General features: G+C 35.0%; 1 protein-coding gene across 1 annotated transcript in view; it reads left to right on the forward strand.

The window, feature by feature from the left end:
* The window catches only part of UNC13C (unc-13 homolog C), a gene marked incomplete at both ends in the record, with an annotated part of 558,183 nt that overhangs the window by 289,783 nt on the left and 249,944 nt on the right, over positions 1-18,456 (forward strand). Inside the window, 3 exons of the mRNA XM_080807399.1 lie at positions 1,361-1,429; positions 3,285-3,374; positions 8,098-8,226. Coding sequence (XP_080663525.1) covers positions 1,361-1,429; positions 3,285-3,374; positions 8,098-8,226 — 288 coding nt within the window. The remainder of the gene's footprint in view (positions 1-1,360; positions 1,430-3,284; positions 3,375-8,097; positions 8,227-18,456) is intronic.

Below are 18,456 nucleotides of genomic sequence, written 5' to 3' on the forward strand. Positions count from 1 at the left end.
TGAATGATTAATTTTGCTGTGGCCTAACCTGGTGATGGTCACAGCTCTTCCATTTTTCTATTTTGATTGAGAGCTACTGATCCAGGTGGTTGCGGGATGGGGGTTAATAAAAGGACAGTATAGTTCACCTCTTCCCCTGGTAAGGTATGATGAAGAGTGGGAAAGAAATATCTAAGACCTTCGACTCATCTGTATGTTTCATGGAGAGTTTTACTGGAGAGTCTTCTCTGCCTAACAAGATGGCAAGCAAGTTGAAGGCAAGGTTCATTTCTTAGACTCGTTCATTGCCTCCACAGGGGGTTAACACAGAGGAGATATCAAGCTTTATTGCCTGATAGATAAACCTGATTAAGGCAGTTATTCAGAAAATTGGAGTTTCAACTTAAGAATGATTCATCAACTCCTGTTAATATTCAGCTCACTTCATCAAAATCGGTGACTTCAAGGGAAAAGTTATAACCCCATAAATCCACCTCATACGTGAAAGTATTAGGAAAGTTTCTACTTCTTCCAGTGCAATTTGTTATTTACAGAATAGTAATGTAGGCTGAGGCATTTAATGTTACTTACTTACACTCCCATGTTTTTTTTTTTTTTTTTTCCCATTTATTTTCATGATGTCTAAGACTCAGAATGGGGGATTGTCTATCCTATAAAGTTTGTGTGATTTTGATATTTTTACCTTATCTAACTTATTTACTTTATTTAATCAACACAACTTCATCCTTATAAGCAGACTCCCTATTCTTATCTTCACATGCTATGATGAGGTCAGTTCATCTGCCTCAGAGGGAAGCATCAGTAATTTTTTTGGCTTGATATTTTGTGCTTTTTTAAAAAACACTAAATCATAAACATACTTTAAAGGTGATCGATACTTTCAGATTATGAAGTCTATACTTGTCACCAAAAGGAAAATGCTTTTGAAATTGTTCTTGTTGAGAACAATAGCTATCTCACTTCAATAGTTAGGAAAAATTTAAAAAATGATCATTTCTTTCTGGAGTGTTGTGTGGGGATAGGAAGTGTGTTTTTCTTGCTGACTCATAGTGTTGTGAATTAGTACAGTGGCAATTCAGTTGTCTGGACTCTTTCTGAAGTACACAACTTTCTGGATACTTTCTTATTCATCACAGAGAGGCCCTGTGGCTTATTGGCAAGAGCCTGGATTTGGTGTGAAAAGGTCTGCATTTGAAGCATTGTTATGTCACATACCCGCGCTATCAACTCAGATAATCATTGACATCTTTGAACCCTCCTTTCTATAGAAGGAGGACAATAACTCAAAGAGTTGTTGTGAGGACTGCATTTAGAATGACCGTTTATTTCCATTCTCCTCTTTTGTGTTTGCTTTGTACAGAGGGAAAAATTCATAAAACTACTGGACCAATTGCATAACTCTTTAAGGATTGACCTGTCAAAGTATAGGGTACGTACAAAATTATCTGCCTGAAGGTAAAAATGTCATGTTTGGCTGAGATGCTTTCTTGTCGTACTGTGAAAAATCATGCACTGTGTAGTGAAAATGTAAAAATACTGGTGTTGGGATCTCAGGTTCTGTCACACTGGACAGCTAAGCCCCTAAGTAAGCAAGCTGGTGTCTCTTGTTCAGGGACCTTGCCCCACATAAGCCTACAATAGTAACATGTGTATGTAATTTTACTTTTATAATTATTATAATAGCTATCAGATTGAGGGGCAGCTAATCCACGAGGCAGACATGTGGCAAAGTCCTCATCCTAAAAGCTCACCCCTTGTTAATGAAGATACCCTGCTACTATTTCCCCAACTTTTAAGATGCCTCTTAGACTCATTGCTTAATTTACTCTCCCTAGATCAGTACAATGTGCTCTTTTGAAGCTGTCCAGAGTTCTTGCCAACTGTTCTGCATTTCACCTCCAGGTGAAACACACACAAATACACACATGAAAAATATATTCATGTATGTGTGTGTAAATATACATATGATGTTATAAAAAAAACTTAGTTATAAAACACTGAGTTATCAATTTAATTTACAGAAAAAAAACTGTAGTAATAACTGTTGTATTCTTTATTTAATCATGTATTTCAAACATAATTCCATATCTGCACAATGTAGACCTTCTGCATTCATGTTTTAGTTCATGATGGATGGGTATCTTAATTGAATATTTCTGGAAATTTTAAAACTGCATTTTGTCAAATTCACCCTTCCTGTTGGAACTGGGGCCAATACTAGTAGAAGACAACTGCTATGCAGGCAATTATAAAAAGGTATTTGGGGGCCAAAAGGGCCTGGAGGCCACCTCATTTGTCATCATTTGGACCCTGTAACTCTGTGTGAGTTCATGAATATCTAAAAATTACCTGTGGTTTTTCTGATTGCTATTTATTTATTTATTATTTATTTATTTTTGAAAGTTTTTTTTTTTTTTTAATTTGAGAGAGAGAGAATGAGAGAGAGAAAGAGCAAGAGTCAGGGAGAAGGTCGCAGGAAGCCTGATGAGGGACTCGATCCCGGGACTCCAGGATCATGACCTGAGCCAAAGGCAGTCAGTTGCTTAATCTACTGAGTTACCCAGGCACCCTCTGATCGCTCTTTAAAAAGCCAATCTGAAAGCATGTTAAAATGAGAAATTTCTCAATGTGAAAATTGTTCTTTAGATCAAACATTTTCATAATTCTCCCTTCCCTCTACATCAAAGCTCTGAACATTTTTATTTTTATATCACATCTCCACCAAATCGCCTTAATCAACTTGTTGAATCCCATAGTACTTCCAGAAAAGACACTGCCGTGTGGTCTGATTTTTCTTTTAGCTTTAAAAGTTTCTTTATGACGCAAGGTAAATGTAGCACCTGTAAAATTCCCAAGGTATTTTTGGAAAAAATTGCCTGTCTTCAGAAAATTATAAAAAATATTTCCAACTAAAAAAAAAAAATATTTCCAACTACATGCTGTCCTTTCCACTTCTAGTAGCAAAACTCTTATATGAATATAAAACTATGATATGAACAAGATTAATGATAACACTGCATGAATGATACTATTTTGTATATTTTTATCGCACTGTGGAAATAAATAGAAGGATGTGGCTTTCTAAGACTAAGAAGATAATATTTCCAATATGTTTACTCTTTATGTTTTATGATAGAATATTTTCAGAATAATATAGGGATTTTTTAGAATTTTTACACAGTTCGCTTCCCATTTCTTCCCCAGAAAGTTGGTTTTAGTTCATTTTCCCATCACAAGCTCTTAAGGCTGATGATTTACCCATTTTCTATTTCTTAATGAACCAGGAAAACTTTCCTGCCAGCAATGCTGAACGGCTGCAAGACCTGAAATCAACTGTTGATCTGCTGACAAGTATCACCTTTTTTAGGATGAAGGTACCTTATTTTATTTGTCACTATCTGGTGTGGCATACTGCATTCATTGCCCATTGAAGTCTGGTTTTGGTGCATCTCTTGATCACTACCGTTCAACCCCAGCGATTATGCTGTGATGACTTTACAGTGCTAAGTGAATCCTCCAGTCTAAGGTGTGTTAAAAAGGGATTATCCTAAATACCTAAATATTCCGATACATTTGGCTCAAAGGTAGGTTTTTTTTTTAATTAATTAATTTATTTATTTATTTGACAGACAGAGATCACAAGTAGGCAGAGAGGCAGGCAGAGAGAGAGTGGGGGAAGCAGTCTCCCCGTCAAGCAGGGAGCCCGATGTGGGGCTCGATCCAAGGACGCTGGGATTATGACCTGAGCCGAAGGCAGAGGCTTTAACCCACTGAGCCACCCAGGCGCCCCTCAAATGTAGTTTTAAATTAAATCCATCTTAATAAAGATGGCACTTAGTAAAAAAAAAAAAAAAAAAAAAAAAAATCCCTGAGAATGCTAAACGGAAATGAGTTGACTTTTTTGAGTTGACTTCTTATTTTACTTTTAACTCAGATGTCTTGCTGACTTTTTCATCCCAAGAGAGTAGCTGATTCTTTTAAGTTTGCCCCAGTTGTGGCAACTCTTGTTTTCAGCCCTGGAAATGTCTATATAGGAATAGATTTGATTGCTTAAATCATTAGTGTGACTCTCATCTACCCAACTGTGCAGGCGTTTCTTTTTAGGTCCATCTCCTCTGCTCTAACAGCAAATTCTTTGCCATCATAATTTGGCTAGCAGGACAATTCATGGAAAGTGTTTCCTAAAACTACTTGTCAGGCTATGCGCTAAAAAAGTTTTGCTCTTTTATGATGTTTATTCAGAAAACTCCTGTACAGGGGGGAAAAAAAATACAGTTTTCAGCTGCCCATGACTGTTTTTGCTAGAAGCACTAAAAATGGTACTGTGTAATAGGAGAGACAGAAAACAAAACCATGCTCTATCAGCAGTCACTTAGATGGTTTAAAGTTCAGATAAAATTCATTTGGCTTAAAATCACAGTTAAATTGGGTGACTGGGGTAACTAGAATTTATATCCATTCTGACCTCCTGGCAGACGCTGCCGGAACAGGGAGTAGAGAATGATGGTAAGCCTCCAACCAGGCTCAGAGGGAAGTGTTACTTTATTGACAGGTGATGCCCGCCATCAACACTGTGGCCTTGGGGAAATAGGAGTGAGGGTAGGGGATGCCTAACGTGTGCTCCGTATCTGCCATTCCTCGGTCACTAGCCTTCTGTTTGGAAACAAAGTCTCGAACTGACAGCACCTCCTCTACCATCTTCACTACCAGCTGAGGACCTTGCTTCCTATTTCCCTGCAAAAAAACAGGAGAAAAGTCTGGAGAGCTTCCTCAAGCTCAGAGCACATGCTCCTCCCACCCACCCCATCTCTCTATACACCTGCATCCGTGTCCATCTACTCTTCCTTCTTTTTTTATTACTATTGATTAGCTGTCTGTTCTCCTAGGAAAGGCCATCTCTTCCACCTGTGCAGTCGATTTCATCCCCTCTCGAGCACTAAAGCCTTGGTGCAGCAGTCCTCGCCGCTCTCTCCAGTGATTGACTCCACTTCCTTCTCCAGCTGCTCTACCCTAATTCCTCTTTTCCTGTAATACCTAAATGCCTCAAAATCATCCTCTTTGTTGTCTTCCCAGTTTCTAATCTCCCAGTATCTTTTGAGCAAATTTCAACCTCCCATTTTCTTCTCTCATTACAGACAGTAAAATTCCTTCCTTCGTTGTACGGATCTATGAGTTTTGGTGGGGGTGTGTAACCTCCGCTCCAGTCAACGTATAAAACAGTCCCATAGTCCCCTGGAATTCCCTCAGGCTGTTCCTTTAGACTCAACCCCTCTCCCAGGGCTTGGTGACCACTGATCTGTTGTCTCCCTACAGTTCTGCCTTTTCCAAAACATCGTGTAAATAAAATTCTCTGCTACACAGCATGACACACTGGCTTTTCATCCGTCTTGTTGAGTGTAGCAGCTGTTTATTCCTTTTGATTGCTGAGTAGAAATCCTTGGTTATGTATACACTACAGGCATTTGAGTTGTTCCTAGTTTGGGTTATAAATAAGACTTAAAAATATTTATGTAGATATTACTAGTGTAAACAGAAGCTTTCACTTGCATTGAAGCAAGGTTCCCGGGTCATCTCATCCATGTATGATTAACTTTACGAGAAATGACAAATTGTTTTTTCAAAGCATTTGTACAGTTTTGCATTCCTAGCAGCAACGCATGGAAATTCCAGTTGCTCTACATCTTCTGGTGAAGCTCTTGGTATTTTCCATGGTTGTAATTATTATTACTATTTTTTTAGCTATTCTGTTAGTGAAGTTGTATCTTACTGTCTTAATTTTATTTCTCTATTAATAATGTTGATCATCCTTTCTTGGGCTGGTTTGCCATCTGAATTTCATTTATGAACAATCTGTTGAAGTAGTTTGCTCATTTCTATTCATGTTCTGTTTGGGTTTCTTTGGTTTGTTTCTGTTTGTTTTGGTTTTGAGTATTAAGAGTTCTTTGGGGCCCCCAGCTGGCTCAGTTGGAAGAGCATGACACTCTTGATCTCGGTGTCATGAGTTCAAGCCCCACGTTTTAGAGATTACGAAAAATAATTTTTAAAAAACTTCAAAAAAAGAGTCCTTTATATAGTCTGGATACAAGACTTTTTTAGGTATTTTATTTGCTAGAATTGTCTTCCTGCCTGCTTTGTCTTTTCATTCTCTAACAGTACCTTTTGTACAGCAAAAAGTGTTTAATTTTGATGAAGTTTACTTCATCAGTTTTTTTATTTATAAGTAGTATAAATAGTGGCTAAATTAAAGTAGTCAAGAGATTTCACTGTGTCTTCTAAAAGTTTTATTTTATCCTGTATGTTTAGTCTTGTGTTTTGAGAGTTTTTTTTCTTAAATATGATATAAGGTATGGTGTCCTTTTTTTGCATACCACATGTTCAATCATTCTAACACCATTTATTTAAAGTATTATCCTTTATGCATTGGATTGCCTTTGCATCATTATAAAAAGTCAATTGTTCATTTTGCTTGAATCTGTTTCTGGGCTCTATACTGTTCAGTCTTCTACACTTTCACCATTACCATACTGTCATGATTACTGTAGCCTAACAGCAGTTTTAAAGTCAGATACTGTGAGTCCTACACCTTTTTTCTTCTTTTTCAGAATTGCTTAGTTGGTATCAGTTCTTGTTGGGATGTCGTTTGGGATTGGATTAAACTACAGATTAATCTGGAGAGAACTGAAATTTTAACAATATAAATCTTCAAAATCACCCTAATTTTTGAACTTACTCCAATCAGACTTCTACTCCATCATTTCACCAAAAATGATCTTGTCAAAATTACTAAGGACCATTGTCAAATCTAGTGGTCAGTTATCAATCCTTATTCTACAATGTTCAGTGTCAATATATGTCATCAGTCTTTCCTCCAGGAAACCCTTTCTTCCCTAGATTTTTATTCTTGCTTAGTTTTCCTCCTATCTCATTGGCTGCTTTTTCCCAGTTTCCACTGCTTCGTTCTTTCTCATTTGCCCAATGACTAGAATTATCCAGGATTTTTTTGTTGTTGTTGTTGTTAGACTTCTGGTCCTGTTTCTTTAAATTCTTCTTTAAGCTAATAATTTCTAAATTTGTATCTCCAGCCCCAGACATCTTCATGAGTCTAGACTAATATACCCAAATGTCCACTTGAAGTCTACTTCTGTGCATAACAACCTGTTCATTCTTAACTTGTCTGAAACCGAGTTCCTGATTTCCTGTGCATGGCTTTGCCCAACTAAGTTGAGCCGCCTCCATTGTCAGTTTCTTAGACCGAAACCATGGGGTCCCAACGGCTCTCCTTCTCACACCAATCGTCCAGTCTGTCAGCAGATCCTCTTAGTTCTTCCTTCCCAAATTAACCAGAACATGATTTATTCTAAACATGATTTCCCCGAGCTTAACACCATAGTGCAAGTACTATATTGACTGAATTATTGTGCTGTCCTCATTATTGGTCTCTCTACTTTTTCCATAGCCCACCTTAGGCAGCCTAAGGGAACCTTTTCAAAGATAGTTCAGTTAGGTCATTTTGCTCTTCTGCTGAAACAGTCAAATTGCTTCCCACCTTACTCAAAGCTAAGGTTTGTAAAAATGGTCTAGATACAGATGTTCCTCCTAGTCCCACCCTTTTACTTCTCTGAACTCACCTAATATTGTATCCTCTGTTTAATGCTATTCCACTAAAACACTTTCCATCCCCTCTTCTCTGCTTTATTTTTCTTTTCAGTGTGCATCATATATTTTATTGATTAATTTTGTTATCTACTAGAATTTAGCTCCATGAGGAAAGGGATTTTTATTTCTTTTGTTCATTGCAATATAACCATTGTCACGCATAGAGTAGGTGATAAATAATTATTGAATTATTGCATATTAGGTCTATGGATAATATGATTAGTTGCTCTAAGAGTTTCTAGCTGAATATTTACAACTCTGATCATTTTCATTGAGTTGTATCAGGAAGTTAAAGTAAATATTTACACATTTAAAACATTGCTCAGACCACATTTTTCCTGAACATAGAAAAATCAATTAAAAACAGTTATTGAAGTTAAGTTGTTTATACTGGATTGCAGTCTTCTATTTTTGAACTTAAGGAAAAAATTTGTCTGTCAGGTTCTGGAGTTGCAAAGCCCCCCAAAGGCCAGCATGGTGGTGAAGGACTGTGTTAGAGCGTGCCTGGATTCTACGTACAAATATATTTTTGACAATTGCCATGAACTCTATTCTCAGCTAATAGACCCGGTAAGAAAAGATACATATTTCCTTTCTGCTTCTAATGTATGTTTCTATAAGTTTAGAATGACACTAAATGGGAAAATATGTTCAATTAATTTCACATTAACCGTGGGTTTTGAGAAGTCCCAATATCTTTTCTTCACATATGAACATCATTTTCATTTACATGAAATAATTCACTGCTTAAAATAACTTTATGTAGTAGAGGCAGATACTGGTTTTCTTTTTGTTTTGTTTTTTAAGTTTTTCAGATGAGGAATCAGTTTCAGAACATTTAAGTGATTTGCTTAGGGTCACACAGTGGTCAAGTGGCAGATTTGAAACTAGAATTTAGGACTCCAGCTCGACTCTTATGTTCTTCCCCTAAGTCATAACTGCCTCCCTTGTCATGTTACCTCGTAAAAGTGATAGATGTGGAAATATTTATATAATGGATGGTAAAATCATCATACATGTAAATTTATTATTAAAGAATATTTCAAAAATACAAAAGAAAATAGAGAAAGCATGCCAAACGTATATATGATTGCCACCAATACCACCAAATGTTAGCATTTAGTAATATTTGCTCTATTCTTTGTTGTCTGAAGGCATTAAATATTACACACAAAGCAACCTTCCCCTTTGTGCCTTTTCCAAATGGAATTTTCCTCCCTCCTCTTCCTTCAGAGATAAATACTTGTATTAGTTCATTTGAACATATTTTCACATATGCACAATAAACACTTTAGTTTTATTTTCTGTGAATTGCCTATTAATCCTCTGCTGATTTTTCTGTGGGCTTGTCTTTTATTTATTAAGTTGTAAACAAATTCTAAAATAGATTCTGAATACGAATCCTTTGTTGGTTATGTGATTTCGTAAACATTACTTCCCTCTTTATATGTGATACGTTGTTTACGACATTGACGTTTTCTAATGCACACTATGATTTATGCATTGCTATCACTTCAAACACTTCTAGTGTTTGGGGATGGCCTCTTAATATGTATTTATTGCCTATCCACTTTCCTGAAGAAAGCAGTCACTCCATTTGATATTGAAAACTTCACAATTGCCTCTGGAACTTCTTGGTTACTTGAGTGGGGCTGAATCTAGATAGTATACAGTGGATGAAAGCATGTGTGTGTCTTTTAAGCTAGGTTTCAAGCTGGGTATTAAAACTTTCTGACTTCCTAAGTTTAGTAGGAGAAAAAACTTAAATGGAGTTTATCATTTTATAAGCAAGCAATGTATAACCATGTAATTGTCCATAGCTTTAACTTATTATTCCTGCTAGATGTGCTGTAGTTTAGAAACTTAGTTCTCTTGGATTTCTAATGATCAGATTGTCTCTCAACTGTGCTTTTCCATTGGGTGGCTTTCTAATGGCTTCCCTTCATCCGTTTTCTACAAACTTCCTCCTGTAAGGCTCTTCAGTTCTTTTACATTTTCAACCTCATTGTCTTTATTTTTTTATTATTTTTTTATTTTTTAAAGATTTTATTTATTTGAGAGAGAGGGTGAGAGAAAGAGCATGAGAGGAGGGAGGATCAGAGGAAGAAGCAGATGCCCCACTGAACGGGGCATCCTGTGTGGGGTGTCCTGTGTGGGACTCAATCCTGGGACTCCAGGATCATGACCTGAGCTGGAGGCAGTTGCTTAATGAACTGAGCCACCCAGGTATTCTCACTGTCTTTATTTTAACTAAAAGGTAAAATTGAAACTTACTGTTATAGCAGGTATGTTTTCAATACATAACATCGTAATCAATCTTAATCAAACCTTGTTGGCCTCAATTTCTTATTCCTTATAACTCCAAATCCACTGTCCCCTCTCATGAGCTCTAAAGTCTGTTATTTTCATGAATTGGCCATCCTGTTTTATATCCATGCATTTATTTGTCCTGTACATCTAAATGTTTCCCCATTCTCTGCCTTCATCAAAATTCAAAATATGACCTGCTGTTCTACTAATTCAGTAGATGAACCAAATCACCAACATGGTGCAACTTATTTACTGTCTTTCTACTCTCCTACTACTATTAATTAATAAATAGCAGGAAGAGTTTTATTTTTATAAAAGATATAGAAATATGGGCAGGTCCCAGAAAGCAAACATGTCCCTAACAGAAAGTAAATGAGGTGTCACATCAAAATGAATCTAGCATAGCTTAATATTTGCCAACTTAGCTTTAAAAACAAAGACATTTATATAGTTCACCAACCAGTTAGTTTTCTTTTTAGGTAGAGAGATCTATACAGATTGTATAAGAAATCCTGTTAGTATGGGAAAATGGAGTATTTGGAGCTAAACTTTCCATCTAAGAAAAAGACCTTTCCATAAATAACATTATCATTTAAAATTCTAAAGGAAGCATCTATTGGATCTGAATAATTTAGGAAACTAATTCTCTCTAGAGCCCTTCTGAAACCATCTCAGAAAAGTTTTAATGATAAAGGTTCATCTCCCCTCAGTGGACTGCAATGTTCTTCTCTTGGGAGTGCAAGACCTTTTTTCCTCACACCACGTATCTAAATTGTCCTGTAATTCTGTTGGCTTTATCTTCAAACAAAATACCTTATTTTCACAGTACATCCAGAATCTGACCACTTTTCACCAGCTCCATGCTTCCATCCTGATCCAAGCCACCACCATTTCTCATTTGGATTACTACATAGTTTCTTAATAGAGATCACTGCTTGCACCCTACCATTCTGTCTATTCTCAGTAGGGCAGCAAGAATGATCCTTTAAAAAGTAAGTAGGATCATATCCTTCTGTTGCACAGAATGTTCTAAAGTCTTTTCTTTTCAATCAAATTCAGAGTCCTCACGATTGCCTATAAGATGCAGGATCTGGCCCATATTACACCTTCCACTCCATTAACTCTGTTACTCTGTCCTTTGCGCATATTGTCGTGGAAATGGAGAGTTAAGTAAGAGTTTACCCACAGGAATCGTGTTGGACCCCTTGATATTTATGTGAATGCTTGGATCATAGTAAGTGCTCAAGAAAGCCTTTGTTGAATGAGTTGAACAAATGAACAAACAGTAATTCTTCTCACACAATACAATAACAATTTATAGGTATATTTGGTCTATCATAAGAGAAAGGAGTGCTCTATTCTATAGTAGACACTCAGGTGCTTGCCCAAAGCCTCTTGAGCTGTGCTGGGTCATGCTGCAGGGTCCTGGAAGATGAGATATGGAAGAAATCAATGAACACCACATCCAGTTTCAGTGCTTGAAAACATCCCACAACATCCTGCAGCCCTCTCTCCTCTGCTGCAGTAACGTCGAAGTACACACACTCTAGATGGTATAGCTACCAGGTGGAAGAGGGCTCTCCAGCCTTGGATATTTAAGAAATAATCCATTATTGCATTAGCTCATTGAGATTTGTAGATTTATTTGTTACCACAGCACAGCCTAGCTTATTTTGACTAACAGACCTTCAAATCAGTTTCTAACCTGCTACCCAAACTCTTTTTAAAAATATATCCAGGTTTTTGTGACTCGCCTATCTTTAACTCTATAATCTCATTCGCTTATGGGATTAAATTCAGTTTGCCATTATCCTTTTCTTATTTCAGCCTCATTTCCACCTTGCATTCTATGATTCAAAGCACTAAACTCCTTGATGCCTTCGTCTGCATTGTCTTTACTTGTCTGGATTTGTTTCACTTTCCCCAACCCCCTTGATGGCTAACTCTAGCTCATCTGGCTGTTTCTTCAGAAAGTTTTTAGGGCCTTTCCTAGCTAAATTAGGTGTTCCTGCTCTCTGTTCTCATAATACCCTGACATGTTCTCACGAGGGCACTTACCGTGCTGAATTGAGTGGGCACAAAATAATATAATAGCTGCTTAGCCTGTCTTCTCCACTAAGCTGTGAGTTTCATCTTTGTAGCCCCAGTGTTCAATGCTGTGCCTGACAAAGAGTAGGGTTGATAAAATAATAATAAAAAACAAAATTTGTAAAAAGAGCACTATGTTAGCAATTTAGAGTCTCTTCCAATGACTCTACTTCAAAATCTGTGATCAAGAACATGGTCTCTGATGTCAGAACCCTTGATTTCAAATCCTGGCTTTCCTGATTATTATTTTTGTAGCCTTGGATGCACTACTGAGTCTCTTCATGTCCTAGTTTCTTCGTCAAGATGTATTTTTAATATTCATGCGACTTCTCTTTTATCTGAGTTCTCTTTAGATGAAGTAATGCCGGAAACTAAAAAACCAAGAATTTCAGGGCTGTTAGACACAGTATAATTCTGATTATTTAAATGTGGAAGCATACTTTCTCCAAAGGGGTTTTTGAAGAATCATGTAAAAGCAGTGCTTGGAATACAAATGGAAAATAGGTTTAACAGAAAAGTCAAAGTAGCTGCACACTCAAGGAACAGCCTTCACCTTGGCTGAGTCACCTAGCTCTGTTTGTCCTTGAGTTTAGCAGAACTAAGAACTCCAATGTGGCCGTGTGGACATAGGTGATTGATCTCCTGCGTAAAGACACATGAGATAATCTATAAACTCACCCAATGTTCTAATTATATTTCTTTAATTAATAATGAGTTTAAGAATCCTCTCATAACTATATTAGTTTTTTGAGTGATTGTTTTTAATAAATTACCTGTTTATATCTTGCGCCTATTTTTAAAAATAGAATTTTTTCTTGGTTAATATTCTGGAGTTTCTTAGTCCTTTGTCAGCTTTTGACATTGCAAAGATTTTTCACAAACTGTGATCTTTATCTTTGTCACAGTGTACACTTAAAAGACATTCTCAATTTTAATATACTCAGGTGAATGTTTTTCTGTTTAAATTTGAGGTTTGGAGTTTTAAAGAGTCTGTTCTACCCATCCCACAAATAGAGTGCCTCCTTCTGTGGACTTTAATAAACTGGACGTTTTCTTGCTTGATAATATGACTATTAAGATCATTAAGTTAATTTCCCTTTCTATTCTCTGCTCCTAAAGCAAACTTCAAACTAAAAAACAGATTGTCTTTTTATTTTTCCATTTTATTTTATTTCATTTCTTTTTAGTGTCCCAAATTCATTGTTTATGCATCACACCCAGTGCTCCATGCAATGCATGCCCTCCATAGATTGTCTTTTTATATAGATGTTCTTCTAGGAAAGGGTAGGCCAAAAATTCTCAAGTCTGAAAAAAATACTTGTCAAGTCTGATTGAACTGTTTATATTTTATTTTAACAAACTATCATTTGTTTCCTGCAGTGAGTTTAGACTTACATTAGTGCCTCCTATATAATAGTGCTGAATGAACAGCCACCTGCTTGCCTGCCTGCCTGCCTACCTACCACCTACTACGTACCTACCTATTTATGGAAAATCACATACAGATGGTCTCCAACTTGGACGGTTCACCTTATGATTTCTTGACTTTACAATGATGTGAAAGTGATAGGCATTCAGGAGAAACCGTACTTGAAATTTTGAATTTTGATCTTTTTGTGAACTACTGATCTGTGGTATCATCCTTTCCCATGATGCTAGGCAGTGAGAAGAAGCCATAGCAACTTCACCCCCAGGATCAAAAGGGTAAACATCCGATTCAGCTGTTCTGTACCCACACAACCATTCTGTTTTTCACTTCCAGGACATTATTCGATAAATTTCTTGAGACCTTCAATTCTTTATTATAAAATAGTCTTTGTATTAGATGCTTTAGCCTCACTGGAGGCTAATGTAAGTATTTTGAGTGTATTTAAGATAGGCTAGGCTAAGATAAGATGTATGGTTGGTTGGGTTTATCAAGTACATTTTTGACTTACAGCATTTTCAATTTATGATGGGTTCATTGGAACATAATCCTATTATAAATTGATGAGAAAAAATTATATATATATATATATATATATATATATATATATATATATATATATATGCCTAGAGTTTCTTTGTTTCCTTCCCAAATCAAATTACCCTGCCTCTTGCTTCTCAGGCAATCTCTGTTACGAATTTGATGTTAGCTTTCTGATTCATTTTGTGTACAGTTAATATACATGTCTATTATCTATTTGTGGTACCATCTATATCTCAACCAGTCTCTCATGTACTACATTGTATGAATAGGCAGAACAATTGTATAGTTACAGGTGCTAACTTCAGAGCCAGGTTGCCTAAATGTTATTTGGTAGGAATTCCGCAGTTTTTAAAGTTCAGTACTACTTTCTGAGAATTATCCATGCTGATATGTTTAGGAACAGTTTCTTGGTTTTTTTTTGTTTGTTCATTTTTTGGTTTTTGTTTGTTTTTACAGCTACCTATCATGTAAATGTACCACAACATACATATCAATTTTAACATTGCACTTTTACAAGTAATACGCAATGAATATTTCTGTGGTAGAAACTATGTTTCAACTTCCAGTCTGTGGTCTTAAAGAACAGCAGCAGGCCCTTATTTCCTCTTCTTTCCCAGTTTTACTAGAAATAATGTAAACTTCATTGTAAGCCATTTAGTACCATGTGATCAAAAGCATGCCCTTTTTTCCCCACGTGTGTTAAAATGTCCTTTTACTTGTCTAACTCCCATAGTACACGCTGAGCTTAACAAGAACAAAACTCTCTTATTTAGTATTGAATTTACAGCACATAACACTATGTATCATATGGAGTAGCAGAAATCAGCAAATACTTATTTAATGGAAATTCCATACAAGAACATCTGTTTGTACGTATGTAACATGTGATAAGTATCCTGCTATTTATTTAAAACTTGACCAAGTTATCTTCTGAAAAGTTCTTGGGACAGAAAATACTCTCCAAGAGTATTTTAAACTGGCAACTTACATGAACTTTAAGGTATCAAATTTTGAAAAGTCTAACCTTGAGCCACAGGTGTGTACTTCTCCAATTAGTTTAGCCAAAGCAGTTGCTTTAGTTATCTAGTTTTGTTCTTTTGCTTTTGTTTTTGCTCTAGCTAATTCTAAATAACTCAGTAATAAAAGGAAAGTTAAAAATAAGATACGATTTTGAAAATTACAAATTCTTTACAAATTCAATTCTTCAACTTTTGAGATATTATTTAAATAGTGATTATTAAGGTACTGGCTAGAAAGTATCCCTGACTTCAGTTTTTTGATGATGATGATGATGGTGATTATTATTATTATTTTTTTAAAGCTGTGGGCTTTCTTTTGCAATCAGTAGCATTAGTTTAGGGAATGGTGTTCATTCTGCACATAAAGTACTTTTTCACTACCTCTCGAGATTACTGTGTTAGCACTGAATCTAAGTAAATACAGACATATTTAAAATTTAATTCTCTTTTAAAGTTTGTTGTAAAATGTGTAGGGGAAAGCTTATGAATATGAAATTTCTTCTTAAATACCAGCTTCGTAAGTGATACATAAATTCTTATAAAAAGAAATTCCTCAAAATGAGAGGTGTATTGACTAATGTATTGATGAAGAAACATGAAAATTCAAAGCCTAAAACATTATTAGACCTTTGTTTACATCAATGTGTATTTCAGTTTTTCTAACAAAGTAAAATTAAAAGTCACAAATGAAAGTTTTTGAAAACAAAAATAAAAATTCTAAAAGAACTAAAGAGTATATTATATCAGTGAAACTAGGACACTCTTGATTCTAAAAATGGATTATGACAATGAATGCAAAGAAAGTAATAAATCCATAGTGTTTCATAAACACTGATGAAACATTTTCAAAATAAACTATCAAATGACATATTTAAAATATAAGTGGACCAAGAATTTTTACGCTGGAAATGCAAGGATGGTTCAACATTAGAAAAATCTATCAATATTTATATTGATAGATATTATAATTCACTTTAGTACTTAACTAAAAGAAAAATATATATTTATTCAACATAAGTGTAAAAAACATATGTTGAAATTTGATGCCTCCTTATGATTAAAAAAGAAACTCAGAAAACTAGGATGGAACATAATTTCTTTTTTAATTTGGTTAAAGTTGCATTAAAAAATATTTATGGCTAACATTTAAAGTTAACAGATGATGTTTAAGAAATATAATTCAGAAATATGATTATCCTATTAATACTGTTATATAATGTAATATTTGAAGAAATAGAATAAGTATTAGAAAGGAAAAGAAAAAACGTTTATAATTTATATGATGATATGACTATATACATACAAAAACTAACGGAATCTACCTGAGCTAATGGTTCACATAAGAACAAATCTCATTAAACAAGTACAAAACCAGGAATTTTTTACACCAGAAATTGTGCACATATTATTAGGGAAAGGAACAACAGTTTAGTATAGAGTGTTAAGAAAATTATATGGAATCTCATCATATGGAGATAAGGGAAAAAAGAACTGGATTCTTGCCTAACACTATATATAGTGTAAACTCAAAAGAATGAAAGAGGTGAGTATAAGTAGTAAAAATGATGGTAGTATAGGAGAATACCATTCTAGTGCAGGATAAGAAAGACTTCATAAAACTCCAAAGCACAAATTGTAGGTATGTATGTGTGTACATATATATGTATGTATAATTAACATACAGTCTTATATTAGTTTCAGGTATACAACATTCAGTTCAACAATTCAGTATATTATTCAGTGCTCAGAACAATAAGTGTACTCACCATCTACCACCATAAAATCTTATTACAATATTATTGATTATATTCTCCATGGTATGCTTTCATTTCTGTGACTTATTTTATAACTGGAAATTTGTACTTCTTAATAACCTTTATTTTGCCTATCCCCCCCCTCCCCTCTGGCAACCACCATTTTGTTTTGTGCATTTGAGTCTTTCTGTTGGCTTTGTTTTGTTTAGATATGATGTATAAATAAAATCATATGGTATTTGTCTTTCTCTGTCTGACTTACCATACTTAGCCTAATGTCCTCTAGGAACATCCATGTCAAAAATGACAAGACATCATTCATTTTTCATGATTATTCCACCAAATATATGTACCACATCATCTTTATCTATTCTTTTATCAGTGGATGTTTGTATTGTTTTCATATCTCACCTATTGTAAGTAAATCTACAATAAACATGGGAGTACATATATCTTTTCAAAGTAGTGTTTTTAATTTTCAGGGCATAAATATGCAATAGTGGAATTACTGATCATTTTGATTTTTTGGGGAACCCCCATACTGTTTTCCACAGTGGTTGCCTCAATTTATATTCCTACAAAGACAAACCAAGTTCACAGGGGTTCCCTTTTCTCCACATCTTGTCAACACTTGTTATTTCTTGTCTTTTTGATGCTAACCATTGTCACTAGTGTAAGGTGGTACCTCATTGTGCTTTTGATTTGCATTTCTCTGATGATCAGTGATGTCATGTGTCTGTTAGCCATCTGTATATCTTCTTTGGAAAAATGACTACTTAGATCCTTGCCCATTTTTTAATTGGATTTTTATGTTCTTTAGGTGTTAGGTTTATAAGCTCCTCATATATTTTGGATATTAACCCCTTGTCAGATATGTCATTTGCAAATATCTTCTCCCATTCAGTTTGTTAACTTTTTGTTTTGTAGATGGTTTCCTTCATTGTAAAAAAGCTTTTTATTTTGGTGTAGTCTCGATAGTTTATTTTTTGCTTTTGTTTCCCTTGTCTCAGTAGACATATCCATAAATATGTTGCTGAGGCTGATGTTCACGAGATTACTGCCAATGTTTTATTTGAGGAGTTTTATGTTTTCAAGTCTCACATTTAGGTCTTTAATTCATTTTGATGTTATTTTCTTAACAGTCTAAGAAAGTGGTCCAATTTCATTCTTTTGCATGTAATTGTCCAGTTTTTCCATCACCATTTCCTGAAGAGACTGTCTTTTCCCTGTTGTGTATTCTTTCATCCTTTTTCATAAATTGACCATAAATGTGTGTTTATTTGGGGGCTCTCTATCCAGTTCCATTGATCTATGTGTCTGTGTGCCAAGACTATATTATGTTGATTACTGTAGTTTTTTTATATATCATAAACTCTGGAATTGTGATACTTCCAGCTTTATTCTTCTTAAGATCCTTTACTATTTCAGGTCTCTTGTGGTTCTATACAAATTTTAGTATTATTTGTTATAGTTCTGTTAAAAATGCTATTGGTATTTAGATAGGATTTGCATTAAATTTAAAGATTGCTTTGAGTATGGACATTTTAACAATATGAACATGGAATATCTTTAAATATGTGTCATCTTCAATTTCTCTCACTGTCTTAAACTTTATAGAGTATAGGTCTTTCATCTCCATGGATAAATTTATCCCTAGTGT

This window comes from Martes martes, assembly GCF_963455335.1.
Source record: "Martes martes genome assembly, chromosome: 7".
NCBI lineage: Eukaryota > Metazoa > Chordata > Mammalia > Carnivora > Mustelidae > Martes > Martes martes.